This window comes from Dreissena polymorpha, chromosome 2 (assembly GCF_020536995.1).
Source record: "Dreissena polymorpha isolate Duluth1 chromosome 2, UMN_Dpol_1.0, whole genome shotgun sequence".
Taxonomy (NCBI): Eukaryota; Metazoa; Mollusca; class Bivalvia; order Myida; family Dreissenidae; genus Dreissena; species Dreissena polymorpha.
The window spans coordinates 23,515,831-23,535,157 of record NC_068356.1 but is presented as its reverse complement, the minus strand read 5'-3'; the positions used below and the strand labels follow the sequence as shown (position 1 = coordinate 23,535,157).

At 35.6% G+C, this 19,327-nt stretch overlaps 2 protein-coding genes across 2 annotated transcripts; one reads left to right on the top strand and one right to left on the bottom strand.

Annotated features, from left to right (window-relative positions):
* The first annotated feature begins 320 nt into the window (after positions 1-320).
* LOC127869590 (uncharacterized) lies at positions 321-8,020 on the top strand. Its single transcript, XM_052412245.1, has 3 exons — positions 321-424; positions 6,175-6,695; positions 7,893-8,020. The coding sequence occupies exons 1-3, from the start codon at positions 321-323 to the stop codon at positions 8,018-8,020; spliced, it is 753 nt and encodes a 250-aa protein (XP_052268205.1).
* A 37-nt stretch (positions 8,021-8,057) lies between these two features.
* On the bottom strand, positions 8,058-12,907 carry LOC127869589 (uncharacterized). The gene is made up of 6 exons (XM_052412244.1): positions 12,835-12,907; positions 11,107-11,745; positions 10,090-10,240; positions 9,219-9,324; positions 8,651-8,854; positions 8,058-8,130 (listed from the first exon to the last, which is right to left on the bottom strand). The coding sequence occupies exons 2-6, from the start codon at positions 11,731-11,733 to the stop codon at positions 8,058-8,060; spliced, it is 1,161 nt and encodes a 386-aa protein (XP_052268204.1). The 5' UTR covers positions 11,734-11,745; positions 12,835-12,907.
* Between the last annotated feature and the right edge of the window lie 6,420 nt (positions 12,908-19,327).

Genomic DNA, 19,327 nt, shown 5'->3' with positions numbered 1-19,327 from the left:
AACACATCCAAGGAACACTGTCCACATCAATTACTTGCTCCGTCTCCGAATATTAGCCAAGAAATCGACTCGTTTTTACACACAATAATTCTACACGTCAAAAGTCGCCATTTGCCTGCTTGGAATCCCGCACTGCGCAGATATTGGAACGTGTTATTTGATTGGTTGAAATTGTAAAAAGTTAAAAGGTAAGATAACAATTGACATATAACTCAAAATGTTTAAACTTTTGCAAAAAATTAAATCCTATATTATTAGAAAACGATTTAAATATGAAAACGATTTTTGCCATCACTTAAACTGTGTTGTTTGATATAAACATGGAAAGGGAACCAGCACAGCGTCCCTTGCAGGGAAACATCAGAGTAATAATAGCGGCAAGATTGAAAATTTTGACAGACCTCAAAATGAGTCTTGTAACCTGGTAATGTGAACTTAACAATTTGTCCTTCCCATATTGATTATTTAACCAATTGCCCATTATATAACGTCTTTTCACACCTTTGCGAACAGAGTAGACTCATATCAGACAATACTGTGCCAAGTGCTGTTTAAGAGAATGCAATACTTAAGCAAAGTGCTGTTAAATTTATATGCAAAACTGAGCTACATGATGTTAAATTGTATGCAAAACTGAGGCAAGTGATGTTAAATTTCTATGAAATACTGAGCTAAGTGATTTATATGAAAAACTGAGCTAAGTGATGTTAAATTCCAATGCAACACTAAGTGCTGTGAACTTAACAAAACTTAGCAATGAATTGGTCGACCTTACGATAATATTAAGTAATGGCTGAATCAACCTATGCCTACCATGCAGAGTTACTCTGGTTCAATGCTGTATCATCGTTTTGACAATGTTTCAGCATGGCATTTTTCTACTAATAGTCACTCTACACTGCCTTTAGGAGCTTGCCTGGTCAGGGTCTAGTCAGTTTGTACAGCATGCCCACTCTCTTTCAAAAGTGGTTATCTGTACCCATTAGGTTTTCAAAATGTGGGAACAGAACTAATAAGATGTGTATGTGCCCCCCCCCCCCCAATATAATTGACCTTTGACCTTGTAGGACGACCTTGATCTTTCACCACTCACTATGTGCAGCTCCATGAGATACACATGCATGCCAAATATCAAGTTGCTATCTTTAATATTGCAAAAGTTATGGCCAATGTTAAAGTTTGACACAAACCAACAAACAAACAGACAGGGCAAAAACAAAATGTAACAAGAGCTGTCACCATAGGATGACTTATGCCCCCTATAAACGCTTGATAGAAGTTATGAGTTTTTCTCTAAACCTAAACGCAGATTTCGAAACCTTGACGCGGACCCTAAGTTCAAGGTCAAGGTCACAGGGGTAAAAATTTGTGTGCTTATGGAAAGGCCTTGTCCATATACACATGCATACCAAATATAAAGGTTATATCTCAAGGGACATGGAAGTTATGAGCATTTTTCAAAACCTAAATGCAGATTTCGAAACCTAAACGCGGACCCGAAGTTCAAGGTCAAGGTCTCAGGGGTAAAAATGTGTGTGTGTATGGAAAGGCCTTGTCCATATACACATGCATACCAAATATGAAGGTTATATCTCAAGGGACATAGAAGTTATGAGCATTTTTCGAAACCTAAACACAAAGTGTGATGGAAAGACGGACGGACAGACAGACGGACAGTCCGATCACTATATGCCCCCTTTTCTTCGAAAGGGGGCATAAAAATGTGGGTACTTAAGATTTATTTGCTAAAAAAGACTTTATAACATAATATTTATAACACAATATGTGGTAAAATACTTAACTAAACACATGAGGATGAATAATCAGAATATTTTGGTAGAATTTGCAGCACACAAATTTAAATTAGCTCTATTATATTGCAGATAGCAATGTAGATCTTGTTTTTTATACACCATAAGAAAACCCAGTGACAAAAGAAGAAATAGCTCATTATGAGCATTTTTTTTCTTTTGTCTCTAGGCTTTCAAATGTCATCAGCCGCAAGATGCAAAAATGCTTCTGCAGGGAGCAAAAAGTTAAACATCATTTATTGTCAGGTCTACATAAATATGATAATTCAAATGGAATGTTACTTAAAAAATATCCAATAATAATAAACATGTAAATCCTATGTTATTACTTATGATATCAATCATTCTAAAGAGAACCACCAATATAGGATTAAACTCTTTTCCAAACGACACATTTTGGACTGTCCCAAATTTAAAGAAGTTGCAGACGACCATTAAAATTATAATGGAATATGAAGAAATAGCTTTGGAAGGGTAGAAAGCATTGTGATAAAAGGAGAAATTGTTCAATATGAGCAATTCCTCGTTTGTTCACAATGATTTCTAGAGTTGTCAGCACCAAACCCGTAAAATCCCGTTATCGTGTGGTAATAGCTTAAACAAAGAATAACAAAAGTTATAAAACAAAAACCCTTTTAACTAAATGGTGAATTTATACTATTATTATCTACTGATGGCATTTTGCACTCGGCAGGAGATGACTTAAAAATTATACTGAGACAAAAGAAAAATTGCTTTTGCAACTTACTTATAATGTCAAACATGAGCAATGTATTATTTTGTCAAAATGTTGATGTATTCCTTATTTCCCAAAGAGTTAAATCTTGTTATTGTTATGTAATGGGTCAAACAAATGACAATATTATTCACATTCTGGACAACAGAACTTTCTGTTTACTTTTGTGTAATACTTCCATTTTGTTAAACTAGATAACCCACAACACCGTCGATGGTACCACTTGTTACATATATCACAAGCTATCCATTCTTCATTTTCAGTGTAGGCTTTACCACATTTGTAACATGAATCCTCTTCCTCCTCCTCCCTTTCCTCATCACCATCATCATTCTCTGGCGGTTTATCAGTTTTTTCCTGACTTGCAGCTCTTTTAGTCTTTTTCACTGCTGTTTGTGTTTTTAAAGACTTCTTTTTACAAGACACTCCAGATGAACCTGGCTGTTCTGAAGAAGCCAACGCGCCTAGAAAAGTATGATTTGAATGTGTTGAAGCTGATCTTTTGAAGACACTCCAGATGTGCCGGGCTGTTCTGTAGTAGTAATAGAAATAGGGTTGAGACTTTTGGTTTGTTTGAAATGTGTATTGTGAGCGGTCTTTTTTTCTGAAACTTGGATTTGTTTACGGTGTTCCATTTTCTTACGAGTGTGGCAGGACTCCATAAAATCCCTTGAAAACTGCTTCAATAGTATTGAGGATACCTTGTATATGCACTCTCTGTTAAGTGTTCTGATGTTGTCATTTGAAGCTGGGTTTGCATTATTTCCACTACACATTTTATAAAAGCTTGCAAAAAACTGGTTATTTTCTTCAAGGGTCTTAATTACATGATCATGAAGACTATTTCCATGTTTGACCAAGTTTTTTGAACTTAGTTCATTCAATGATGCTGTTACAATACTTTCAAAACAGTGGTAACATTGGTCAGAGATATTTGTCAGACCTCTATTAATATTCTGTTTTCTTGAGGTTTCTGATAGACTTCCTGGATCTTCAGTTACAGCAATCAAATGGTGCTCACTAACTGTCATCTTCTCTAGGAACTCCACCATTACTGACGCTGTGTTAAATTTACTAACGCCCAATGCACTGGTTTTGTACATATTCGATTTAACTTGGCACATATAGTTGTATTTGAGCTTGGCAACAGCATAACCACCTATATATCTGATTTTACCTCTGGCTTTTGCATCAAATCCATCTGTAGCTCGTGATGTCATTTTCTGGTTATCTATATATGATAACTGTGCAGCTTTATCTGATAGAAGCAACTGACGAACAGTAGTGCAGGGTTTAAAAATTGCAGAATACAATGCAGGTTTTGTTCCTTTGGAGGAGAGCAGAATTAATGGAAGACACTCACTTTCATACTCTGCTGATGTCATATGACTTTGCCACAGTTTATAAAAAGCAGTTAACTGACACTGTGGAACTGGACTCTCTCTACCTGGTTCGGAAATCACAGTTTGGGCATAAAACTTCATGCAACGGTCATACTGTTGGTTTAAGAAGCATCTAACAATTTGTTCATTATCCATAAAACTTGCAAATATTTCATTCACCATAGACTGTTGTTCAGTAACGGGACATGTGTAACTAAGTTCATTTATTTGTTCCTCTAAGTCAAAGGTGTCTGGAAGAACAACAGCTGTGTGTTCTGCCAAGGAAGAACCAATATTTGCCAAGAGCTCGTCAAACACTGGATCGTCCATGTCATCTTCCGTGTCTAAAATGCCGGTTGCATGTTGCACTGGGCTAGGATTGCTCTGTTGCATCTCAGGATATAAACTGAAAGAGCAAATTAAATATTTGACACATCTCACACAAAAATGATTTAAAGATATAATCCTAAATGTGTCTTTTAACCCATTATCATACAATAATGTGATTTTACGTGTTTGTTTTCGACAACTCTTAGAAGTCGTTGAGGTAATAAAAGAAATTGCTCATGTTGAGCAATTTCTCCGTTTTACAACGATGACTTCTACCCTAACAAATCAATGTCTTAATACTCTCTTACAATTTAATTTGTCATCTCGAAATTATAATGTGAAAAAGAGAAATTGCTCAAGATAAGTAAATTCTCCTTATCTCACAATGATTTCTACCCTACCAAAACAATTTCTTCATATCCTATTACATTTGTAATTGTCATGTGTAACTTCTTTCAATTTGGGACTTAAACAAATATTGATTGGTATTGAGTTAAAAGACCTGTAGTTTTGCAAATCGTGCAAAGTTTTCGTTTTATTCAATAATAACTAAACCTTGCAAGAGGTACAAGCATTTTTTATTTGCATAAATAATATAAATAATATTCATTAGGTTTATATTTTTCATATTAAAATGAATTTCATGTAAATCTGATGAATATTATTTTGTGTATGTTCCTTTTGTGTATAAATTTTTATCCTGTTAATCACTAGTATTAAACATTAACCCTTTTCCACTTAGAAGCAAAGTGAATAGGCTATGTGCAAACAGCATAAAACCAGAACAGCCTGCAAGTAACTCGCAGTCTGTTCAGGTTTTATGCTGTTTGCTGCTCATCCGTATCTAAGGGTTGGAAATGGAGCCGTTAAAACTTGAATCTAGCTAGTAAGAAAGGTCTTTATTTAAATTTCTAAGGGACTACAAACACATCAAAATACATATCTAAGTGGTAAGGGGTTAATACTATCTGATACAGAGAAGTCTGTAAATAACTTACAAATAATCAGTAACCGTATATAGTATTCAATATTTTGATCATTAAATAAAAGCTGATTTTAGTAATTGTATTATTTAAATCCATAAATTGTTATTGCAATTATGGTGTGTAATTTAATTTAACCTTCTAAGTTGATTGTGCACATTTTCCCTGTACATGTTTCTAGAGCTTATATGTTTACATCTGACTGATAACTAGGTCAACCCTCAGCAGATTGAACAGCTGTTATCATGCATATAGAGGTCATAATCTTTATAATTTTCCCACGCACTTATGTAAACATTGTCTAGACTACTATGGTGGAAAGTGTATGCAAGAATTTTCAATTGTTGTTATAGGTAAAAGTATAGTATTTTAGTAAAAATATATTACTTTATTTAAGAAGGTTTGTCCTAATGATATCTTGGATGAGTTCGAAAATGGTTCCAGTTGGTTGAAAAACATTGCCGACAAGGGGGCGGGGCATTTTTCCTCATAAAATCTCTTTCTAGTTTGTTTATGGGTTTGACACATACTGCTGCTGATGCTGCATTTATGTTCTTTTTCTTTGAAACTGACAGTAGAATCATTTAACCATTTAAACATCAATTAAAAAGATGTTATTCCATTACCAAACAGTTAACCAGTAACGACATTTTACAAGTTTGTTGCAGACGACTTAAGAAATCGTTATAATGAAAGGAGAATTTTTTCAAGATGAGCAATTCCTTCATTTATAACAGGGATTTCTACCCTACCAAATCTACTTCTTTATATTACAATTGTATTTGTCATCTGCATCCACGTTCAATTTGGGACAGTCTAAAATGTGTTGTTTGGTAATGGGTTAAACCTTTTCCGTGTTTCCAGTAATTTAACTTGTCAACTGCATCCTCTTTAAAGAAATTGTTTATAAACACATTATTATTTTTTTTCAGGCTTACACTAAACCTCAAGTTGGGCAATGAGCAAGAGTTCATATCAGCTGAGGTTCTCTTCAACACCTATACCATAGACACAACATTGGAAAGGAAAAATGACATAAACTATCTCACGTTCTGTCAGATTCTTCAAAAAGTGTTTAAAGTAGACTCCAAAAGAAAAGTTATAAACAAACAGAAACAGACTGTATACAACCTGCAGTGGAAACCCCAAGACAAATCCAGTAATGAGAAAGTTTTTGATCACTTGGCGTTAACAAATTTGCTACATAACCTGCATTGCCATGTACATGTCATGCCATGCACGTCTGTGAAAGTGAAAATTCCTACCGGCTGGATATGCAATGGAAATGAAGTTGAGAAAGTGGTAGTTTTCAGAAGTGATATGACATTCAATGTGCATATAAGAGGACAAGAGATTGATCTGGAGTCTAATTATATTGCCGGCACTTACTGTCTAACCTGCGAAGGTATTAAGGAAGTATTGGAACAAGTTAATTGCATCCAGCTATGTCAAGGCATTATTATTAAGAAACATAATTACATACCCCACTCAAACATTCAACAGGAACTGCTTACCAAACAAGGGGATGAAAACATTAACCATAACATTGTGCGATCTAAATTATGCAAACAGTTTGCCATATTGAATAACAGACAAATCCCAAACTGCACAACATGTCAGCGACTTACTATCAAATATCCAGAGAATACGCCAAAACCTTCGGTAGTTGATACACTTAGGAATTTAGTGCCAACAGCTAGTGATGCTACTTTGACCTTCTTAGCTTCACAGGTAAACAATGCACAAAACAAATGCAGCAATCAAAACAGATGGGACAGCACAACTATAAATGAATGTCTGCAACTTTTCACTAGAAGTCCAGAAGGATATAAAAGCCTAAGGAAATCTGAAGTGCTGCTTCTTCCAAGTCCCTCACTTCTATTACTTTACAAAAACAGCATACAAAAAAGTCCAGGGTTTCATGAAAACATCTTCAGGTGGATGTATGAGGAAGCAAACAGAATGGATATTCCAACAGAGGGTCGTATTGGAGGGATTCTCCTTGACGAGATGACCATTCAAGAGAAAATTGAAATTGTTAGACAAGGGGACAGCTTGTCCATGATTGGTTTTGTAGACCTTGGAGTTGAAAGCCAAGCTGTTGACTCATTGAAATCTGGAACTTGTACGAAAAAACTAGGAACTCACATTTTACAAATGATGTTCATGGGGCTGTCTGGATTTAGATTTCCATTTGCTTATTTTGTAAGCCATTCACTGTCTGCAAGCCATCTGTATATATTGTTCTGGGAGGCAATGAACAAACTGCAAGATTTTGGTTTCAGTGTGAAATATGTCTGCATGGATGGCGCTGTTAACAATCGATCATTCATGCACATTCATTTTCCTGATAAGCAACCTGCAAACCACAACATGACATCAAAATGTCCAAGTGATCCATCGCAACATATTATATTCTTAATGGATCCATCTCACACTTTCAAGAAAATCAGAAACAACGTTATCAAGAGTGGAAATTCAACTGGTCATACCAGGCTTCTTCTTCTTCCATCTGGAGCAACAAGTCAATGGTCAATGTGGATTAATGCATATAAATGGGACTGTCAAAACCCAATACAAACTCACTATAAACTTACAAATGAACACATTTATCCCAGTAATACTTCAAAAATGAGAAACAAGCTTGCAGAGGATGTGCTGGACTCTGAAATGCCTAATCTTATGCTTGCATACAAGGACAGTTTGGGAGAAAAAGGCAGTGAGTTAGATGGTGCCATAGAATTCCTCAAAAACACATCTAAGTTGATAAGTGTATAGAGATAAACGCCCTGTACATTTGTTAGAAGACCAAAGGCTAAAGGACCTCAAAGAAATACAGGCATGGTTCAATGACTGGAAAACCCATTCCTATGGCAACAAAGTCAAACCTGGAAAAGGTAGTGAAAAAATGTCTGAGCAGTGCATGGAGGACCTACAGTCAACAATAATTGGTTTCTTACAGCTATGTTGTACCATATCCCATGAAATCAGTGGTTGGTCAGTAGTACCAGCAATGATCAACTCCGATCCCATCGAGAACCACTTCTGTCAAAAACGTGGCAAATTCAACGGATTAAATACAAATCCTCCAGCTCTTCAATATCAGCGGAATGCAAATAGTGTAATAATCGGACAATCGGCATTATCTAAGAAAAGTAACACTGGGGGAATAAGCTCAAAATGTCAAAACTTCAAACATTCTATAAAGCAGTTGGATTCAACAAACAGTCGCAAGAGAAGAGTTAGTGAACAAAGCCAAAGTACACAGCCCTTAAAAGTGATCAGAATGTGATTGAATTTTGGTTTTTGACCAGTTTTAACATTGTTTCAGTCATATAATGGCGGTCGGTGTATTTTCTCACCAGTACTGCACAATATTCTGCAAAATAGATACTGTTTAATACTCACCAATCTACCAAATTCCGACAGCATGAACAGTCATCAATAAATGGACTGCCTTCTTGGGCTACAAAATCAGTGACAACTTGTGTTTGTGGTATCACAGCATCCTGGGAGAAGTTCACGATTCTCAAACCTTCTATAGACCTGGCACGACCAATTGCCACACCCAACTGACCAGACTGGAATATATGCCGGCAGTTTACTTCAACCCTGGAAAAAACAATGATGTAACACATGACATGTAAGTTATTATGTTAAAGTGTGTGTTGCTATTATGGTACTCTAAACAGGTGTTCATTTCATGTTCATAAATATGGCCCCATTTCCCTTCTGAGAAAGCATACATGTATTACTCTCCCATACATTTGACAATTGAACAAACATGATCAAATTTTCCCCTCATAATGGCCTCAACAACATTCCCCTAACACAAAAAACAAATGAGTTGATATTCTTAAAAAATAACATATAAACTGTCTGATCTGGATCTATTTAATTGTGCAGAGGCATCAAAAGTGGTATCTCTCAGAGAAAGGCTTAAATTTTTATTTTGTAATCTTGGAAATAAAATTACCTGTCTAGTGACATGCCCTGGGATTTGTGAATTGTCATGCAATAGCTGAGCTTCAGTGGAAACTGGTATCTCTCACAAATGATATGTCCAGTAGTCGGGTCAAAAACTGAAGAGTATAAACATATAAAACATGTCAAAGATTAAATTTTCTCCAAGGCATTTTCAATTTTTTTTTAAGTAGGTGGCTACAACAGTGTATACCCTAAAAAGAGAGATATTCTATACAGGTGTTCTCTTTGATCTGGATCTTCACTGGTTGCAATAGTACATTAAGTATCATTTTGCTGCAAACAGTGGTAAAACAAATATTTTGGGTGTCTTTTAACCCTTTACCGCTTAGATACGTATGTTCACACATTTGAAGTCATTTAGAAAGTAAATTAAATTAAAGACCTTTCTTACTATATTCAAGTTTAAAAGCTTCATTTCCAACCCTAAGATACTGATGAGCAGCAAAAAGCATAAAACCTGAACAGACTGCGAGTTACTCGCAGGCTGTTCTGGTTTTATGCTGGTTGCAAAAGCCATTTGCACTTCTGAGTGGGAAAGGGTAAAATCAGCTAAAGTAATAAATATTATATCTAAAAGTTTTCCAAAGCTTCTGATTATAAGTTATACAATTTAATTCTTTTTTCCACTGAAAATTACTCTTTAATTTACTTCTTTCCATTTGCTTTAATTGTCAAAGTAATTATTTTCTTAATGTGAGAGGCCAGGACTCTTCCATTAAAAAAAAAAACCTAATCTGTGTCTACCTTAAGTGCAAAGTAAATTTTGGCATTTTTTTTATATAATGCAAACAGTGAAAATGTACTCCTTAAGTGAAATAAGCTCACATGCAAGCATGCATTTTATGCTAATTAAAACATACTTGTGAAAGCACATCGAAGGATAGTGGCCACTTCATGTAACATAGGGAAGAAAACATGGACAGCATCCTCTCTGATGTCTCGAACCTCACCCTGCAGCCCATTCATAAGTCTGTCAGACAGATTCTTTAGAAGCATTACCCTGCAACCGATCTGTAAAAAAGTATTAATAACATTCTAATGAATTTATAGACGAGTCATTTTTTTCAAAACCTACTACAGAACCACAGGGGCCAGTAACAAAAAATGGGTACTGTATGTAAGAAAAAGATTATCCCTTATGCGGGAACCGAGTTTTGAAGGTCTTTGCAAACAGTTTGGATCCAGATGAGACGAAACAGTTTGGATCCAGATGAGACGCCACAGAACGTGGCGTCTCATCTGGATCCAAACTGTTTGCTATTCTGATAGTAATTTTTTTTTTAAATTCGAAGAAATGCTAATTGTAGAAATTCAGCAGACAACATTTTAGCAGACGATAAATTTCCCAGCATGCAAAGGGTTAAGTACAGTTCCCATTTCTTTTTGACTGGCCTCTGTGTACAGAACCTAATAATCTTAAAACATGAAAAATAATTGGTATTGCTTTCATTTTAAATAAATGAATTTGGAATGGTGCATACCTAGATGAGAAGGCAATTAGGGCAAATAGTTGTGGATACATGTGCACTAGACTTATTGAAACTTGTATGAGGTTTAGAAATTGAGTCCACAGTACATGGCTGCCTCCACTGAACAGCCATTGTCACAAAAGCCTTTACATATAACCATACCCCTCATGCATATTTATTTGCTATTAATATATAATGAATTAAAATGTAATTCTAGTGTACTAAAAAAGCACATAATCACCATAAGTTGTATTGTTCACTATAACTTGTTATAGAATATAATATTCATATTTATAATCAAACAGAGTAGGCCTGTGTCTTACAGCTCATGTAGGAGCTCCTTAAGATTGGTCATCTTTGCATGTTAATTGTAAAGGATTATTTGTTCTTTATTTTTTTTATTATTACCTTTAACCATAATGTTGGTGGTACCACCAAAGTGTTCAGGGCTCGTTCATCTCCTTTATCTGTGGATTGGAAGGAATACATTTGGCCGTCAAGGTCCATGATTCGACTTCTGTTGTGAAGGTCCACCAATATGTTGGTTGCATATAGCTTCACCAATTTACAATCCTCTTGTGGCAATTCCCGGGCTAGAGAAGTTATTAGCTTCTGACTGTCATTACTGAGTTGCCCTAAAGATAACTCTCTGATGAGGCTTATGAGAGATTCGTCTCTCTGTCTAAATACAGAATCTAAAAATATGCTGTGTGGTGGCCAAAATTTGCTGGTAAAGGCAAACTCACCCAGGTCCTCATATCTTAAATTTCTTACTGGTGGAAGTTGCAAAAAATCACCAACAACTATTATCTGTATGTTACCAAATGTGTGGCTTGTATCCTTTATTCGCAAAACTGTTTCAAGCATATCAAACATTCTTCTGCTGAACATGGAAATCTCATCAATTATTAAGATATCTGTTGACAAAATTCTGTTTCGTGCAGGTATTAATCTGTCATCAGTTGCCATCATCCCCCTTAATTTTATACCACACATCCTGCCATCCCCAACTCCACACCACTTGTGAATTGTCATGGGCTTCAACACCTGAAAGCGAAAGGTCATTAAATTAATATTGTGATGGTCCCCATGCATTTTTTGTTTCTGTGTGGAGGGAGATGCCCATTTTACGCACTAACAGCTGAAAACTGATGCGATTGTGAAAAAAGGTGAAATTGCTCGTCTTGAGCGATATCCCATTTTGTCACAATTGTTTTGCTGCACTAGCTTCGTAAACATGTTCTTTTTTTAAAAGCGTTGTCTGCTGGTGCTTTCAAATTTGGTCACTCCCAAAATTCTGCATGGGATGGGATGGGAAGGTTAAGGATCCATTTCTTTCCTTTAAATAATAAGTAAAAATTCTGGATTGTGGTTATTAAAAAAGGAGCATCGCTTGAGTTACATGAAATATATTTCTTAGTTAATTCCATGCAAAACAAACCAAGAATAAAATCTAATGACACCATATAATATATTTATATATATTTGAAACAAAAATCCTTGTGTTGTATTTGTATATTTAAATATAAAAGTTAAAGAAAAAACTGCTTCATCTTCATGAACTTAGTTCTTTTAACCAGGTTATTAGATTGGCGATGTCGGCTGGCGGGCAGGCGAAACAAGCTTGTCTGCGCCATTACTTTGTTGTTTATTGTCAGATTTTAAAATCATTCGGCACATGTGTTCACCATCATTAGAAAGTGTGTCATGCGAAAGAATTACGTTGATATCTCCAAGGTCAAGGTTACAATTTGAGTTTGAAGGTCAAAAATGGCCATAAATGAGCTTGTCCGGGCCATAACTTTGTCGTTCATTGTCCGATTGTTAAATCATTTCGCACATTTGTTCATTAGACGGTCCGTCACGCGAAAGAATTACGTTGATATTTCCAAGGTCAAGGTCACAATTTGAGTTTGAAGGTCAAAATTGAACTGAAAACCTAGTTTTGTGACATTTTAGTCCCTTGTTTATTTTATTTACTAGAGCTTTCACTAATTTACAACAGATCGTCATGTTTTTTGTTCCATATATATGTACCCTTTCTATACATGTTAAAGAACTTGATGAAATCCCACTTGTCGTTTCTGTTAAATAAGTTAAATTATGTTTTGCAGTCAAATCACAAAATCAACAAACCGGTGAGAAATTGCTGCAAGCAACACCTGTCGTGCATGTTAATGCGACCGATTTGCGTTCATTCTCCGCCCATTGCATTATATGGGTTCGAGCGTAGACTTGCCGCACCCAGCCTGACCGCCGATGTAAACATTGTGGCCTGCTTTGACCATTGAGAGGGCCAAATTCTGTTTTGCAGTCCAATACGTCTGCTGTTCCATGGCTGCATCCATTTCCCGCGATATGTCAGTTTTTAATCTAACGAAGTACTCAGAAGTGTTCCAAATGAAATCGACCAATAAAAACTCACCGTTTAGGCTGCGTTCATCTCAGCATTAACTGCGGGATAGCCGACCGGCAAATGGCGTCTTTTGACATTCAGAATTATTGTGTGTGAAAACGAGTTGATTTCTTGGTAAATATTCGGCGACCGAGCAAGTAATTGACGTGGACAGTGTTTCTTGGATGTGTTTTATATGGAGCTATAGACAATTTATCGGGGAATCGCTTATTACGTGCCCAACAGGACTTGTCCAGTGTAAACACAAGTGAAGTGGACAGGCTTAGCTACATCGACCGAATTTTGGACAATTTCTCGTGTTTGAGGCCCTGTGGACAGTTTAATACTGCGTCGAATCGAATGACACTGATACCGATTGAGAGATAATTTATTTTGCTGTAAATCTGTGCAGAGTTTTTGGTGATAAACATATGAACTGTTTAGCAGTGCGTTATAATGCATGTCCAGTAGTTGAATTGCGTTGGTGCCCTTTTCCGTTTTCTTACATAAACAATTTTTTTTTTTTTTTTTTTTTTTTTTACTGGACCCTGTGGGTCTAATGAAGTTTCTGGAGAAAGAGTAATTGAACTAAAACGTTATTACTGAAACCATAAGTTGAGTAAATAAATCTCAGCAGGGGGTCAATAAAATATACAACCTGTAAACTGAAGTTTTGTAGATAAGGCTCTGCAAATTGCAGTGCAATCGGGATCGAAATAACCATGGGGCGAATCACCACATTGTCATACTGTAGTAAAATGTAATGATTTATAAATAAATACACGGACAACAAATAATATAAGTTTATGTAAAGAAGGGCCTACCTCATTTTATATCGTGTTGGTTACAGAAAGGACATTTTTGTAAGTTAGACGCAATTTTCCCTCGTTGTGATGTCACACTCTTAAGACTTAAGTATCAATATTTTTATGTTGTCGTGAAAGTAGCAGTTTTTATCAATTCGTGCCCCCCACATTTCGTTCCAATATCATTGAGGTAATTTTCTTTTTATATAAGTTGCTCAATATCAGCGTAATTGCAACGCCCTTTGCAAATAATAATGCTTAGAAAACATTCTCAAAAAACAATATAATTTGCCGTATAAGTACTGAAATGTACACAATAAATGTCACGTCTTCTCCTTTTACAATAAGGGCGAGGTATAAAACCCGGAACTATCCGGAAATCTTTATGGTAAAACCCGGAACCGATATAAATGGTTATAACTTCATTATTATTCGTCCGATATTAATTATAATGGTACCGTTGTAAAGAAGATCCTCTACAGATTCTAACCATATCAAAATATTTTATGGCAGGGTCGTAGTCGGCCTGTAAATCGCGGACAAAGTCGGCCTGTTTTAACGTTTTTTTTTACACACGCAAATGCCGAAAAGAAAACCCGGAACCGATATAAATGGTTATAACTTCATTATTATTCGTCCGATATTAATTATAATGGTACCGTTGTAAAGAAGATCCTCTACAGATTCTAACCATATCAAAATATTTTATGGCAGGGTCGTAGTCGGCCTGTAAATCGCGGACAAAGTCGGCCTGTTTTAACGTTTTTTTTTACACACGCAAATGCCGAGAAGAAAACCCGGAACCGATATAAATGGTTATAACTTCATTATTATTCGTCCGATATTAATTATAATGGTACCGTTGTAAAGAAGATCCTCTACAGATTCTAACCATATCAAAATATTTTATGGCAGGGTCGTAGTCAGCCAGTAAATCGCGGACAAAGTTGGCCTGTTTTAACGTTTTTTTTACACACGCAAATGCCGAAAAGAAAACCCGGAACCGATATAAATGGTTATAACTTCATTATTATTCGTCCGATATTAATTATAATGGTACCGTTGTAAAGAAGATCCGCTACAGATTCTAACCATATCAAAATATTTTATGGCAGGGTCGTAGTCGGCCTGTAAATCGCGGACAAAGTTGGCCTGTTTTAACGTTTTTTTTTACACACGCTAATGCCGAGAAGAAAACCCGGAACCGATATAAATGGTTATAACTTCATTATTATTCGTCCGATATTAATTATAATGGTACCGTTGTAAAGAAGATCCTCTACAGATTCTAACCATATCAAAATATTTTATGGCAGGGTCGTAGTCGGCCAGTAAATCGCGGACAAAGTCGGCCTGTTTTAACGTTTTTTTTTACACACGCAAATGCCGAAAAGAAAACCCGGAACCGATATAAATGGTTATAACTTCATTATTATTCGTCCGATATTAATTATAATGGTACCGTTGTAAAGAAGATCCGCTACAGATTCTAACCATATCAAAATATTTTATGGCAGGGTCGTAGTCGGCCTGTAAATCGCGGACAAAGTTGGCCTGTTTTAACGTTTTTTTTTTACACACGCTAATGCCGAGAAGAAAACCCGGAACCGATATAAATGGTTATAACTTCATTATTATTCGTCCGATATTAATTATAATGGTACCGTTGTAAAGAAGATCCTCTACAGATTCTAACCATATCAAAATATTTTATAGCAGGGTCGTAGTCGGCCTGTAAATCGCGGACAAAGTCGGCCTGTTTTAACGTTTTTTTTTACACACGCAAATGCCGAAAAGAAAACCCGGAACCGATATAAATGGTTATAACTTCATTATTATTCGTCCGATATTAATTATAATGGTACCGTTGTAAAGAAGATCCTCTACAGATTCTAACCATATCAAAATATTTTATGGCAGGGTCGTAGTCGGCCTGTAAATCGCGGACAAAGTTGGCCTGTTTTAACGTTTTTTTACACACGCAAATGCCGAAAAGAAAACCCGGAACCGATATAAATGGTTATAACTTCATTATTATTCGTCCGATATTAATTATAATGGTACCGTTGTAAAGAAGATCCTCTACAGATTCTAACCATATCAAAATATTTTATGGCAGGGTCGTAGTCGGCCTGTAAATCGCGGACAAAGTCGGCCTGTTTTAACGTTTTTTTTTACACACGCAAATGCCGAGAAGAAAACCCGGAACCGATATAAATGGTTATAACTTCATTATTATTCGTCCGATATTAATTATAATGGTACCGTTGTAAAGAAGATTCTCTACAGATTCTAACCATATCAAAATATTTTATGGCAGGGTCGTAGTCGGCCAGTAAATCGCGGACAAAGTCGGCCTGTTTTAACGTTTTTTTTTACACACGCAAATGCCGAAAAGAAAACCCGGAACCGATATAAATGGTTATAACTTCATTATTATTCGTCCGATATTAATTATAATGGTACCGTTGTAAAGAAGATCCGCTACAGATTCTAACCATATCAAAATATTTTATGGCAGGGTCGTAGTCGGCCTGTAAATCGCGGACAAAGTTGGCCTGTTTTAACGTTTTTTTTTACACACGCTAATGCCGAGAAGAAAACCCGGAACCGATATAAATGGTTATAACTTCATTATTATTCGTCCGATATTAATTATAATGGTACCGTTGTAAAGAAGATCCTCTACAGATTCTAACCATATCAAAATATTTTATGGCAGGGTCGTAGTCGGCCTGTAAATCGCGGACAAAGTCGGCCTGTTTTAACGTTTTTTTTTACACACGCAAATGCCGAAAAGAAAACCCGGAACCGATATAAATGGTTATAACTTCATTATTATTCGTCCGATATTAATTATAATGGTACCGTTGTAAAGAAGATCCTCTACAGATTCTAACCATATCAAAATATTTTATGGCAGGGTCGTAGTCGGCCTGTAAATCGCGGACAAAGTCGGCCTGTTTTAACGGTTTTTTTACACACGCAAATGCCGTAAAGAAAACCCGGAACCGATATAAATGGTTATAAATGCATTATTATTCCTCCGATATTAATTATAATGGTACCGTTGTAAAGAAGATCCTCTACATTTTCTAACCATATGAAAATATTTTATGGCAGGATCGTAGTCGGCCTGTAAATCGCGGACAAAGTCGGCCTGTTTTAACGGTTTTTTTTTACACACGCTAATGCCGTAAAGAAAACCAGGAACCGATATAAATGGTTATAAATGCATTATTATTCGTCCGATATTAATTGTAATGGTACCGTTGTAAAGAAGATCCTCTACAGTTTCTAATAATGTTAAAATATTTTATGGCAGGGACAGTGTTAACCTGTAAATCGCTGTGCGGTAAAAGTTGACCGAAAAATACCGTGTTTTTTTTAACATAGAACAATGTCTTGAGGAAAACACGGAAAAGCTAAAAGGGGTTATAAAAGCATCCTTTTCCCAACCGACCATACATTTTTGGTACCGTTGTTACGGTATTGTTCCACTGTTTCTAAATATGTAAAAAATATTGTGAGAAAGCATAATATGAAATAAGGCGAAGCATCAAAGCGAAAATGGTTATAAATGCATTATTATTCGTCCGATATTAATTATAATGGTACCGTTGTAAAGAAGATACTCCACACTTATTAACCATGTCAAAATAAATTATGGCAGGGTCAGAGTCCGCCTGTAAATCCCGGTCAAAGTCAGCCTGTTTTAACGGGTTTTTTTACACACGGAAATGCCTTAAGGAAAACCCGGAAAAGGTAAACGGGGTTATAAAACAGTATTATTGACTCGATATTAATTATAATGGTATTGTAGTACAGGAGAACCTCCACAGTTTCTAACCATCTAAAAATATTTTAAGGCAGGTTCAGATTCAGCCTGTAAATCGCGGTCAAAGTCGGCCTATTTTAACGTTTTTTACACGCGCAAATGCCTATAGGACTACCCGGAAAAGGTGATAAAATCATCACTTTCCCAACCGACCATACATTATTTGATACCATTGTAATGTAAACAATGGACCTATTCCTACGGCCGTGTTAATACCAATATGAAAAGATGCCATATCAATCCACAACCCCTGGGTAGGTAGATGGGCACCTTAGACCACTAAGTCACGGTAACTCCGTCTGTTACTGCTACTTTTGACATTGATATTACCAGTTAAATGTCAATTTGGTGACATGGTTCATGCAATACCCTGAAATTTTCCGGGGACACAGTAACAACAACTGCCAATTAAGGATACAATGGTCGCGATCACAGGTTAGTGCCACTTATGTATATCTGCTCTTGGCATGTTGTTCTTACTTACTGTCAATCGAAGATTTGTGTCTTGGGTAGATATACAGCTTGTTGTCAAACCGTTCCGATCCGAATACTTAAATAAGAAGTTTTTTGTTAAGAAAAAATCATAACTGCAATACAAGTCTAGCTTTGATCACGATATAAATCATATAAACAATTTTTAAATCGATGTTGATATAAAGTGTGTTAATTGACCTTGTGTTCGAATTGTTGTGTTTGATTTTATTTACTAACAATGCCTTTAGTAGTGGGACATAGCCAGACAAAGTACTTGTCTGATTATTTGTGTAAGGGATCGTACACAGTGTTCTCCTATTCTGGATATAAAACGCTCCAGTTTATGTACGAGAGGGACGTTTTTGAAGTTGCGCCTTTCTTTTCGGTAAGTACCGTGCACAGTATATATATATATATATATATATATATATATATATATATATATATATATATATATATATATATATATATATATATATATATATATATATATATATATATATATATATATATTATGATATGATTATATATTGTATATATGGGTAGATTGCTCACTATGTATTGTTCCCGTTGTCTATACTTATTTACGGGTGCATACAATCACCGAAAAGTACCGAAAAGCATCGAATAGCACCGAAAAGCACCGAAAAAACACTCAATTTCTCGCTATATATATGCAATATATCGTTTCTAGTGTGTGTTAACGGGTTTAATTAGTTAATTAATGGTTATATGATTGTATGTCTATACTACAAAATTGGATAAATATCGGCAATATACCGACCGAAATGCTTTTCCTATAAAGACCGAAATGCACTCAATTTCCAGCTATATATATATATATATATATATATATATATATATATATATATATATATAGTTCCTATAAACGGATTTAAATTAAATAAAAGTTAAGAAAAAGATGTGTGGAAAAATACCAAATAAGCCAGATACTTCATTCTGATTTCGTAAATACTGTACAGATCTTAAATTTACGGATCATTGTAATTTCCTGCAACGATATCTATTCATACGACACACGAACACTAACACGGATCTTAATTAAGCAGACAAATGCTTCTGCTATTCACAAATTCACACGAGCCGCACTTTTAT

Bases quoted from the DNA above. Each gene is read 5' to 3' on its own strand.
- LOC127869590 (XM_052412245.1), top strand. From the start codon at position 321: ATGGAAAGGGAACCAGCACAGCGTCCCTTGCAGGGAAACATCAGAGTA. The intron at 425-6,174 runs GTAATGTGAACT...ATTTTTTTTCAG, and splicing joins AAAATGAGTCTTGTAACCTG to GCTTACACTAAACCTCAAGT. The intron at 6,696-7,892 runs GCATTATTATTA...ACAAGCTTGCAG, and splicing joins TTGCATCCAGCTATGTCAAG to AGGATGTGCTGGACTCTGAA.
- LOC127869589 (XM_052412244.1), bottom strand. From the start codon at position 11,733: ATGACAATTCACAAGTGGTGTGGAGTTGGGGATGGCAGGATGTGTGGT. The intron at 10,241-11,106 runs GTAATAATAAAA...ACTTTTTTACAG, and splicing joins CACCAACATTATGGTTAAAG to ATCGGTTGCAGGGTAATGCT. The intron at 8,855-9,218 runs GTAATTTTATTT...TGTTTTTTCCAG, and splicing joins CAGGGCATGTCACTAGACAG to GGTTGAAGTAAACTGCCGGC.